The 11,836-nt window shown below is 46.5% G+C and overlaps 1 protein-coding gene across 3 annotated transcripts; it reads right to left on the bottom strand.

The window, feature by feature from the left end:
- Positions 1-1,192: 1,192 nt before the first annotated feature.
- On the bottom strand, positions 1,193-10,487 carry LOC101075938 (large neutral amino acids transporter small subunit 4-like). Of its 3 annotated transcripts, none has more exons than XM_011620001.2 (15): positions 10,363-10,487; positions 9,252-9,541; positions 7,640-7,925; positions 7,509-7,564; positions 7,347-7,423; positions 5,184-5,276; positions 4,691-4,824; positions 4,383-4,579; positions 4,161-4,304; positions 4,033-4,050; positions 3,405-3,537; positions 3,067-3,199; positions 2,692-2,765; positions 2,494-2,617; positions 1,193-2,417 (listed from the first exon to the last, which is right to left on the bottom strand). In XM_011620001.2, exons 2-15 carry the CDS (start codon positions 9,409-9,411, stop codon positions 2,256-2,258), a joined length of 1,791 nt encoding a protein of 596 aa, XP_011618303.1. In that variant the 5' UTR covers positions 9,412-9,541; positions 10,363-10,487; the 3' UTR covers positions 1,193-2,255. The 3 variants fall into 3 exon arrangements, with proteins under 3 accessions (XP_011618303.1, XP_029704672.1, XP_003978686.1); XM_029848812.1 differs by lacking the exon at positions 10,363-10,487 and adding an exon at positions 9,757-9,977; XM_003978637.3 differs by lacking the exon at positions 4,033-4,050.
- Positions 10,488-11,836: the final 1,349 nt, after the last annotated feature.

Raw genomic sequence — 11,836 nt, forward strand, 5'->3', positions numbered from 1 at the left:
ATGAACGTGTGGACGCGCGATGGCGACGCTTCACGCGGCCCTATAATCCTGCCCCACGTCCGGGAGATTGCGGGATAATCGTGCGTGTGTGAGTCTGAAATTACGTAACAGCCTGTTGCTGCTGTATTTATAGCGCAACTGTATCCGTCTGCCAACATCCGCTTACATCTATCTATCTATCTATCTATCTATCTATCTATCTATCTATCTATCTATCTATCTATCTATCTATCTATCTATCTATCTATCTATCTATCTATCTATCTATCTATCTATCTATCTATCTATCTATCTATCTATCTATCTATCTATCTATCTATCTATCTATCTATCTATCTATCTATCTATCTATCTATCTATCTATCTATCTATCTATCTATCTATCACGCGCGTCCACGCCCCTCTCACTATACCTGTGACCGTAATATCAGTTCAGTCAAATCATGTCAGACAATGGATCAAAATAGGCACATACATACATACATACATACATACATACATACATACATACATCCATACATACATACATACATACAGATAATCATCTTAGTTCTGTCCCTGCAGGAGGGTGTATGTGTGGTTATTTTTAGCACACGTGGGGGACATTCTCATAATCCTGATTGTATTTATCTGCATCCAAAATTAATACGACAGTTTTTAATTCTAACCCCCCCCCCCCCCGCCCCCCATCCTGCCAGCCCCCACAGAGACCCGCACACCATATAAATCTAGAAATCATAAAACAGATTTTAATTCCCTCAAAATTCACTTGGTTTCCCAAATTGCTTCTGTCTTATGTTTTATCACTAATAAACATCTGTTTTAAATCTTAACTGACAAGCAAAAATTGATGTTTCAGACTATTTTTTGGAAATTTTAATTATGAGATGATTTCTGTTATCTCTGGGATTTCTGGTATTATTTTGTCATATAATGTACGACATTGTGGAAGAAACCTTAACATCAATTAAGTATATTTTCAGTTTGGCAGTGAAGCTAACTTTAGCAGAATACTGACCTCTGCTGGTTACACAGCGCAATGAATCATAAATTTAATTTCTCTTTCCACATTTCCAGAAATTTATTTATTTTTATTATTCTATTATGTAATTTAAATGTGTGTTTCAAACGCATTAGTTTGCATATTCTTTACCTGAATTGATATTCAAGACAATATCTAATAAAGCATGAACGAAACATTTAAAAGATCTTTATTATTTAATAACCTTCAACAAATATCTCCCTCTTTCTCTAATGAGTCTGAGCGAAGGAGTGGATCTGCAAGCAACAAGGCACCCTGAACGCATCACAGCGTCTGTTGTTGACGTGAGCGCAACGTGAAATAAATACAGATATGAAGGCGCGAGGAGCTAAGAATTATAGCAAAACTAATTGTTCAGTCAGGCGTAGGGAGAGAAGTGCTGTGAAAAGCTGATGTCTGTCGGAGTTAAAAGCTTTAAAGTGCTGGTAGATAGACTGAAATAAGATCATTTATGGAATCTCTCGGCGAGTAGTTTCCTTAGGTTTTACTGTGCCAGAGTTAGGAGTTCATCCTGGGCACTCTGAAGTTTATGTTATTGACTCTGAAGGCGTATCCAAAAGGCACATGTGGTAAACCTAATTTACACAACAGGGGATATAAAATAGATATATAATATCTCTATAAAAACAAACGTGAATATATTGCTTTAGCAAAACAGACTAGTTTGCTTCCTTTGACATAAGCATTCCTCCAGTACGACAGCTTATTATAACAGAAAGTACCTTTAGGGTAATTACCAGGTCAATAAAGGCTCAACAAAACATCAGAATTAAGCCTCTTCTCTCCTCCCTGTCGATTCGTCCGCACTTACTTTTCGCTATCAACAAAGACAACTCCTCACAATCAGGGCGAGATCTGCGCCACACCACAGCGGACTTTACTCTTCACGCAGGGACGCATCAGCGCGGCTTTGATGCGGAACACAGACGATGTGGCATCAGGTGGGAGAGAACAAAGATAAACTCGGAGGATTTGAGGGGGAGTGCAGAGGCAGATCCTCTTTCCTTTCACAGTCTTTTCCTCCTTTGTTCTTCTCGTCACCTTCCTTCTGGGTGAAAGTCCAGCTGGAGGTAAACAGCAGCATCAAAGGATCTGAAATGGCAGCACGTTTGCGTGCACGCCATTAAATATAAAACTAGTAAAAACAATGGGAGTCTATGAAAATGAGGCTGGCACACGGGTGTTTAGGGGTGGCGTCTTCGTCGTCTTCTCTCTACACGTAGGCCTCTGGGATGTCGGTGCCGTTGATTTTGATGTAGATCTTAGCGTTCTCTTCCCTTTCCTCTTGCTGTTTCTGGAGTGTTCGTCTGTAGTAGATGAGGTAGAAGGGCAACAGGAAGCCCAGCATACTCAGAGCGAGCAGACCGATGTTGACCTAAAAGGCAAACGCCAGAATTAGCATTTGTGATTCCAAGCGTGTGTCCCGAACGGGTGGAAGTGTGTCTTTATACCCAGAAGGGGTCTCCTCCCAGGGGTCCCATCATGGCCAGGAACAAGGGCTGCTGCAGCAGGGCGAACACGGCGCTGACCAGCGACTGCATGCCTGTCAGGCTGCCGAACTGGGAGGACGGGTATCTGCAGAAGCGGCAGCGGTCATTTCGTTATTATTGTCTCTTCAATGACAACATGGAGGGATGTGGGAGACTTACACGGCAGCATAGAGGCCACCGACCGCGGAGTGAATGAATCCTCGCACCACAGTGTGGAGGATGAAGGACACGATCTAAGAAGAAATCAAAATCAATCAGGTTTGGATAAATCTGTCAGATAAAACGACAATAAAGAGCTCAGAGAACCAAGGGAGGCTGATGTGGACCCAAGTGGACTAAAGTGGTTCCAGTCTGGAAGTTTCATGGTTGTGTTTAGAAAATATCCCCTCAATTTAAATGTGTTTATACTGCAAAACTGTGAGATAACTGCAGGTCTGCCCCCCCATCCAGGGGAATCAGCATTAATAATAACATCCATACTTGACCCCCCAAGTCAGTTTAACACATGTTGTGTCTTTTAGAGCCAAAACTCACCTGTATCTCCAGATTAGGAATCAGAGACGTGATTCCAAAACCCACCAAGAGCAGGTTGGTCAGGATGAAGGCTCGCAGGGCATTGGTGACCTTTTGTGTCTTCTTGTCTCTCCTCTTTGTCTTCTGCTCCCCACTTTGGTGGACAGGAGGGGGAGGAGAGGAGAGGAGGGGGAGGAGAGGAGAGGAGAGGAGAGGAGAGGAGAGGAGAGGAGAGGAGAGGAGAGGAGAGGAGAGGAGAGGAGAGGAGGCACCAGAGGTCAGATCTTGCTCTTGAAGCGAGCTGATGTCCTCATACATCAGGGATGAGAGAGACTGAGGGCTTAAACCCGTCGACTCACTTGCTGCTGAGCTTCTTTTGCTCCTCGGCATCGTCACACTCCTTCAGCTTCCAGTCCATGATCTGACCAATCACGGGGGTGGTCATCAGGCAGAGCAGCTGCAGCACACCAAAGATGGAGGAGTAGAGACTCACTGCCAGGAGGAGATCCATGTTATTAAACTAGAAATGCGCTCAAAGAAAGCAACACAACACGATGGCGGCGGCACGAGACGTATTTTTACCTCCGCCAAGGAGGTGGTGTGATAGCTGGCGTTAACAACTACGTCCGTGAAGTTACTCAATGACTTTGGCTGTAAAACCCTACTGAGTGAAGCTGCAGCAGCTATGGAGAAAACAGCTGTTCAGTGAGTTAATCTGTCGGATCCTGAAGGGATTTAGAGCCCGACAAGATCAGCTCAAAGAGCTCTGTCATGTGAACAGGTTGGTGGGGGGTCAGTGTTAGTCAATGATTACAATCAAATGCTATCTGGTGGTTTTATATTAAAGCTAATGGTGTTTTTAGGACTCTGCTCACCTTTCCCAAGGTCGAGTAGCAAAGTAATAAAAATCAAAAGTAATAAAATAAAGTAGCGTGTAGCGCTAAAGACTGATGCTTCAGTCCTACTGCGACAAGATGACAGCCTTACCCACTTCCATTCTCTCCACTGAAAATTCAATGAGAACCGAGTTAAATCCCGAGGCACTGATGTGGCGCAGCGGAGTTTTCACGCTGCCGTTGCTACCGAAGAACCGACAGAAGAGCGGGAGCACCGACCTGTGTTGAGGTCTCCGTCAGTGAGCGACTCCAGGACGCTGTTCATGGCCCCCATGTAGAACAAGAGGCGAAGCTGCGTGATGCTCATGGTGACCAGGCTGAGCAGGAAGGTCGTGGTGGTGATGGTTTTTAGGAACGACTGGGCTGCAGAGGGCAGGCAGACAGAGTTAAAGGGAGCCAAAGCGTTGTCATGACAACAGTGGACGCGCTCTGCCTCCTTACACTCAGCTTGGGGGTTGCAGTCCATCTCCAGGTCGGTGGTGGACAGACAGAGCTTGTTCCCGTCCTTAGCGGCCAGGTCGTTCTGCTTCAGGCTGCTGCCCACACTGAGGCGGCGGCCCACTGTGGTCACCTGGTGGTAAAACTGCTTCCCTGTGATTTTATGGTCAAAGCCCAGCCAGCTAAACTTAATCTTGATGCTGAGGGGGCAGAGGAGGAGAGAGGAAGGGCAGCAACAAGTATGTCAGCATTAAGCCTTCAAAATGGAGACGATGGAGGAGACTTGCTGAAAAAGATCATTGCGTATTTACGTGTAATCCATGTCCTCCGGTCCTGGGAATGGTTCTAGAGGCCAGTTCAGGTAGCAGTTCAAGAAGACCAGTCCAGCACAGGCGGCCCACACCACCAGGATGGAGATGAATGATATCCCAAAGTCATAAATCACCTGGAAACCAAATAACAAGCTCCTAAAGTTTGTAGCTTTAGCTGCAGGATAGTCATTGGCTGCACACACAAACACACACTCACTTTAATTTTCTGCATTCTGACAGATATTCTAACGCGTTGAGCTTCAGCCATTAATTCAATTTAGAAAATCCTCATGTGGATTGCGTCATTGCGCAATACAGTTCCTGTAGTTCCTGTCCTTCCTTCTCTTCCCTTAGGTTGGAGGGTCCCTCTTTTTTTTTAACTCAAGGTTGCAATAGACACAATTTGCTTCTTTGTTAACGTTAACTCGCCGTTCTCTCTCTTTCTATTTTCCAATGATAAATGAATAAATAAAACCTGATTCTGAGTCGTTACCTTGATACCGGGGAAGGTGACCGCAGATGAGGCGTAAGAGCCGATCATTAGGGCGATGAAGGTGGACCGAAGGTCTCCAAACATGTTCGGGAGCTAACAACAAACAGAGACAGTTTCAAATGACCAAATCAGCCCAGGGTGGTTCCTGTAGAAGGAAAACCCATAAAGTTGCTCTGATGTGAAGGGCTACAGAAGATCCCGTCTGGTGTGTGAGTGCGAAGGTTAGGCCCTCCTGGGTCAGGATCGTAGTGATCTCAGCTGCAGTGGAGCCGCTCTAAACTTGAGGCCGGGGACAGAATGAGGACACCGTGAGGACACTGCCGACACTGACAACGGGTCAGAGTGGATAGTGGGAACCAATTAGCGAGCAGACAGAGGGAACATTGGGGAGAGTAACACAAAACAAAGTGACGGGGAACGCCGATACCACGCATAACACACACAGCTGCCCGATACTTGATAGGGACGTACATGAATTCTATACAGCTGAAACAATGAGAGGGGGCCTCCGAGGTTACTCTCTCTGCTCCAGTTTGAAGAAAGAGAGCAGAGAGTCGTGGGGGGAAGCAAAGCCAACGGGGGACGGTGGGTGGAATAACATCCCAAATCCTAAAATTCAAGAGGGGTTCCGCTTTCCAGAGACTGAGCAACAACAAGCACATTCAATTACATAAGTCTGCCAAGGATGAGGGCTGTCTTTGTGCGTTTGTACACGTGTGTGTGTGTGTGTGTGTGTGTGTGTGGTGGGGGGGGGGGGGGGGGGGGGGCATTGATTCAAACCATTTCTTGGCCACATTTCGTTCAGGCCATGTGAGGTCAGAATCCAAATCAAAGGATAATTTGTTGGGTTTGATGTTTTTATTCCACTCGCATAAATGTAACACAAAGTTCCACTAGGACAATAGAACAAAGTACGACTGTTCTGCTGAGAACAGCATTAATTAGAACAAGCTGCTTTGCTCACGCAGGTCGATTTTTATGAGACTAGAGCCCGTTAGATGTGGAGGATGGCCACTAGGTGGAGTTTGCCAGCATTTAAATTACAAATAATCTATATTTTAGTTAATACAAAATCCAATCTGTAGATTAAATGCAGTTAATGAAAAACCTACAGCAGCATGAAAAACATAGATCAATTCGCCTGAGAGGGTCAATAACATAAAGCAACGCCGCAGCAGCACCTGATACACCTGAAAAGGTGACCAAGCAACTGACCCTGGTGATTCACCTGCGGCTGTTACCCAACAACACCGAGCTGAGAAGGAACGCCTGGTAGTCCAAGTTAAGGTCACGATTGATGAGTCGAGGAATGGCATGGAGGATAATGATTAACCCCGCACGGGGCCTTTCATATATAGTAAGTCAGGTTGTCGGGACGATGGAGGGGAAGGTTGGTATGTGGGGGCGGTTGTGTCTTCAGGCTGTTGGTGAAAATGTAAACAAAGATCTAAATTCTATCTTTACCATCGCTGGCATTCAGACCCAAAGTGGCATCAAATGAGATGTATGAAGATGCACAGACGTGTACTATAATTCCCCATGGTGGTGCAGAAAATGGGCATTTTATTGGGATTTTTACTGCAGACCCCATTAGCAGTGGATGGCATCACCATGGTAACGCTCAATAGTGAGGAGCTGACCTTGGGGATCCAGGGAATCTTGTATCCGTGCATCTTTGTCCTTGTGGGAATGGAGAAGTGTTCCTACTATATATGTATGACTAATAAATGTGTAAGGCGCAGCAGCTTCAGCTTATGGCTGGAATGTACATTTAACCCGCTCTCTGACTGTTTCAACAAAACAAACACAACGTCACGGCCGGTGGTTTGTTTTCCTGTCATTTACATTTGCTTTAAACCCGTGGCCTCTTTCCACAGGCTGTGCGTAACTTCCGATATTAACGGCTGTCCCGGGTCTGCGGGCTTCTGTACATGCGGTTGTTAAGAAATACAATAAAGGCTCTGGATAGTGATACAACACGAAGGAACGGCCCCTGCTATCCAAAGATCAGACAGGCTGTCAACAGGAGCAGAGTTCAATGCATGAGCGAGGCCAGACAGCAGGGTGTGGAGAGGGTGAGCGCGCAGAGAGCCAAGGCCGTAATAACGGGACAGTTCGTGGAAATCTGGCCGCGGCCGCGCACGCACCAGTGCACACACTTACCGTGAGGGAGGTGAAGGTCATGCACATGCCACCAAAGCCATTGAAAGTCAGGGCGATGAAGATAAGGACGGAGAGATCTGCAAACAACACAGAGGTTATCTCGGGGGGGTTCCCACAGAATCAGACTCACGGCCAAAAAGCAGTGGAATGTGGCCCCCTCACCGTTTGGTTTGTAGGCTCCGTACGCGATGAGCAGACACGACAGCCCGAAACATGTGCTGAAAAGAGATGCTTCTGCTGAACACTGATTCACAGAGCCCAGAACCCACCGCCGGCCTTGGCCTCGACCTTACCTGCCCAGCAGTCGGAGCTTGCGCGGCCCGTATTTGTCCATGATGATTCCCAGCGGCAGGGTGATGGCAGAGAGCAGGAAGGAGCCCACCGTAAACGCCAGGTTCAGCATCTCGTCCTGCTCTTTGCAAATCAGCCAGCCGTTCATCTTCAGGGGCCCTTCGGCCGGGGCCAGCGGCCTCATCTCCACGCCGTCCCCGGGGCCGAACGCGGCGTCGTAGTACTCCTCGTACCAGCTGGGTGTGGCCGCTGGCGGCGGCAGGGACACGTTGTAGCTGGAGATGTTGCCTGGAAAACAGGAAGCTGTAGTTTGAAGTGTATAAAAAATGTGAAAACCAAAACCAAAACTGTGCCCTTGATGCATTTGCTTTGAATTCATGATGATGTCGGCCCGCCGGGGATTATGGGCGCGATTAGCTGAGGCTAGCAAAAAACGTGCACGGTGAGAAAATGTAAGGACGAGCAAAGTCCAGCGGAGGGGAAACGGCTGACGTGTGCAGGACCCGACTACTGTACGCCAAAGACAAGATTGTTTCATCAATGCAATGATGACGAACTAACAAGGACGCAGATTAGATAAGAACAATCGTAAACCCACGTGTCTTCCCAGTATTCCTGACATTTCCCTAGAAACGAAGGAGAAACTTCTTCAGGTTTCACGCCTCTCTGGGCTGAGCGGTTGAGGAAGAGCACAGCTGCTGTTATTAATTATTATTAATAAAATGAAACGTCTGGCCTGCTGACTTAATCACATATTATCTTGAGCTTGTTTTTACGACCTGGTATTTGATGCTCATCACTTTTCTATCAGTATCTTCCTCTCTGTTCTCTATCAGTGGACTTTCAGCCTCCATATTAAGCGCAATAAAGTGGCGGATCATTTTGTTCCGCTGTCACATGCCTAAAACTGGTATTCCCTTCTCTCTCATATCATCGGGGGGTTAATAAGACATCTCTGAGCTGTAGGAAGTCTCCGGCCTGCTGTCGGCGGTGTGGTCGGCGAGGGCTTCTCCCACGCGTGCTGAGCGTTTCCTCAAATCATCTTACGTAATCCGCACTGATGACAGAGGACAAATGTGACTATTTCCCCAGAATTTGGTGCTGCAGAACTGTTTCTCCGTGACCCTGGTCTCTTTCTGACGCTCAACTGTTTCTGTTGCGCAACAGTCGTTCAGGCCTCCCGTTAATCACCAGCCATGTAAATTTATTGCGTAAACTGTGTGAAGCTGCTGATGAGGCGGGGGGGGGGAAACTCTAACGAGGAGTTCAGCTGAAGCAATAAGAAGCCGTGACACAAGTGTCAGCTGACTCAGTGCTGGAGCTGGTCCAGTTCCACTCTGATGGTCTCACTTACTGCTCCTTCATTTGACCTGACTGATTCCTTTGTGCGTCCCAACACAAAGCACCTGGCCCAGGTTTGGGTCCAAAGGGAGGAAATAGAGGAGTCTTTAGGTATTTTACTCCTGAAGACTGGACGGTGACCAACTGGTAACTGAGCAGAATTCATCTCGCGACCTCTTAACACAAACGACCGCCTTGATGTGGAAAACTTACCACATCAAAGAAAAGTCACATCAATCGAGAGGAAAAGATCGCCTCTGTGCTGTGACTCACCTTCTTCGTTGCAAAGGTAGGAGTAGAAGCCCTCGGACTTGAGCATGATGAGGAGCGACCCCCATCCCAGCAGCACGGCGGAGAACAGCAGGTTCTCGATGATGGCGGTCACCGCCATCCACCAGCGCCTGCTGAACGCGGAGGCCAGGGTCGGAGGCATGGTCGGTGGTAGGAAGAGGAAGAGGAGTGCTGAGCCGAGCAAGAGAGATCACCAAAACACACACGAGCGAGCGAGCGAGAGAGAGAGAGAGAGAGATCCTCCCCGAGGCTCAGGCTGAACGATCACTTATCTGTAAAGAGAAAAGAAGAAGAAAAGGTTTTAATGTAGTTTCATGAGGGGGTCACTCGAGGATCAGAAAGTTCACACAGCAGTGCACGTGTAAAAGTGTCAAAATAAACTGAAAAGAAACCCACTGATGAAATATTCACCCCTCTATAAATATAAACGTCCTGATTAGCTTTCCGATAAGCAGTGATTGTATGCGTTGTACAGAGCTGAACCAACCTGACAGCAACAGGATGGCAAATGATTAACTCTCCCGCCTGTGCATTTAGAGGATTCCTTCACTCTGCTGCCGGGACAAAGCTCCTACATGGCTTCATCTAAGGAACGTCTCCACGGTGGCCCTCACAGCTGCTGCTCTGCTGCTGATGCTCTGCTGCAGAACTGGTCTGAGCCGGGTAAAAATGGGGCTCTTTTATTCCCTTCTCTTCCCGTCTCTCTGTCTGTCTGCACCTTCTGTTGTGCACGACCCTTTAAATGTCCCCTCAAGCCCAACCGAGCGCGACTGCCTCTCAGTAATTGCTGTGTGGCTCGACCGAAACATAAAGGCGATGGCAGACAAACAGTAAACAGATCAGCAGAAGCTCTCTCTCTCTCTCTCTCTCTCTCTCTCTGTGTGTCTCTCACCCTCTCCGTGTCTCTCTCTATCACAGTCACATGCACAAATCACATGCACCTACATTCTGTTTAGTTCTGGAAAATAAAAGTTTCTGCAGAGTTCCGTTGTACAGTGCTTTCAAATGAACTCATATTCAGCAACTTTTTGAATCTCAATGCAAACATCAAATAAACGCACGAGTTGCCACGTTAATGTGTGAAGATTCTCACCTCTCTGTCTGCAACCAGCACCCTCCGGCTCCGACCTCACCTGTGCGCCACTTGAGTGACCAGTTATCATTGAAGAGCCGGGTTTATATACGCAGCCCTCCCGTGGCGCCCCCTATCGACCACTGGCGTCTGCGCAGGAGAGACACGTGAAAGTATATGTTCTTGATAACTAGGCCTCTAAATCACTGCATTTTCCATTGTTTCATTTTATTTTATTTTATTTTATTTTTTTTAAAAAGAACACATGTGTTATTAGACTAAACGCTGAATGATCCCGTTAAAGGAGGGGGAAAACTCAACAAACTCAACGGAATCCCGTGGAAGGACTCATTTAGATAAGGATGTGTTTTGTCTGGTTCGATGAAAGCTATTGATCAAGGAGGTGCTGCTGTTGTGTGACCTGCTGCAGATGTGCACCATGGCCTGTTTCCTGGAAGATACTATGGACTTGTTTGTGCTTGCTTACTCCGTTAGAAAACAGCGATCGTCAATGAGGTTGGAGGGAAAAAAAGAACAATGTAATTATTTGTTGTTTTGAATAAACACCAGTAAACAATGTTCCTCGGGCTGATGAGGTCTGCATACAGACTAATACCGTCCTTCCATTTCTCTAAGGCTTCTTTAGGTGTTTATCTACAACAATGGGAGTAATCACCACGGAAATCAGTCACCCACAGGACAACAGGGGCCCCACTGACAACAAACACTATGTTAATTTTGCGCTGTTAACTGTGATCAGTGGACCCATCACAGGTTAAACGGACAATAGCTGGGAAGAGTGCAAATAGACTCCAGATTAATCAATCACGTCGTTTTGATGTACAAATAAATGATGGTTTTGATGGTTTTATTTGGACGCCAATAGAAACGTTTTTAAATGCAAGTTGACGCCACCTTGCGGTGTATAATACACGTGACACTTTAGAACTGATCCTTAAAGAGCAACGTTATTTACCACTAAAAGTGAAAAGTGAAAAAAAAACACAGCATGGCATTCCCCCATAAAAATAATACTTTTAAAGAGAGAAAATTGCAGCTGAAACGTGCTAATTAAACCATGCCACACTTGGAAATGAGGCCTACGGTCCTAAAATGTGACTCTTGTTTGAATAAATGACCTCCAAAATCATTTTATTGAGCTGCTTGCTGTTTAAACGCTGTACGGGGAGAGTCATCCCTCCATTGATCACGGCCCGTTTCTTCAGTGTCTGTGGTAACCCTGAGTGACTGTTGACTGACTGCTGTTTTCCTCCTGAAATCAATGATGAGTCTTATCTGCAGAAATCAGGCATGAGGTGGGCTTCTTCAAACCAAGATGATCTCCTTGTTTAATGTGAAATGTAGTTATTTAAAACATCTGGTGAAGAATAGAGGTGGTTTGTATATTAGTCTGTAAACTGTTGCAGCCAAGGGGAAATCCTGTGCACTTAACAAAGGAACTGAACCAACATGACCCTTTCAGGAGAGATAAATG

This window comes from Takifugu rubripes, chromosome 15, assembly GCF_901000725.2.
Source record: "Takifugu rubripes chromosome 15, fTakRub1.2, whole genome shotgun sequence".
Classification (NCBI taxonomy): domain Eukaryota; kingdom Metazoa; phylum Chordata; class Actinopteri; order Tetraodontiformes; family Tetraodontidae; genus Takifugu; species Takifugu rubripes.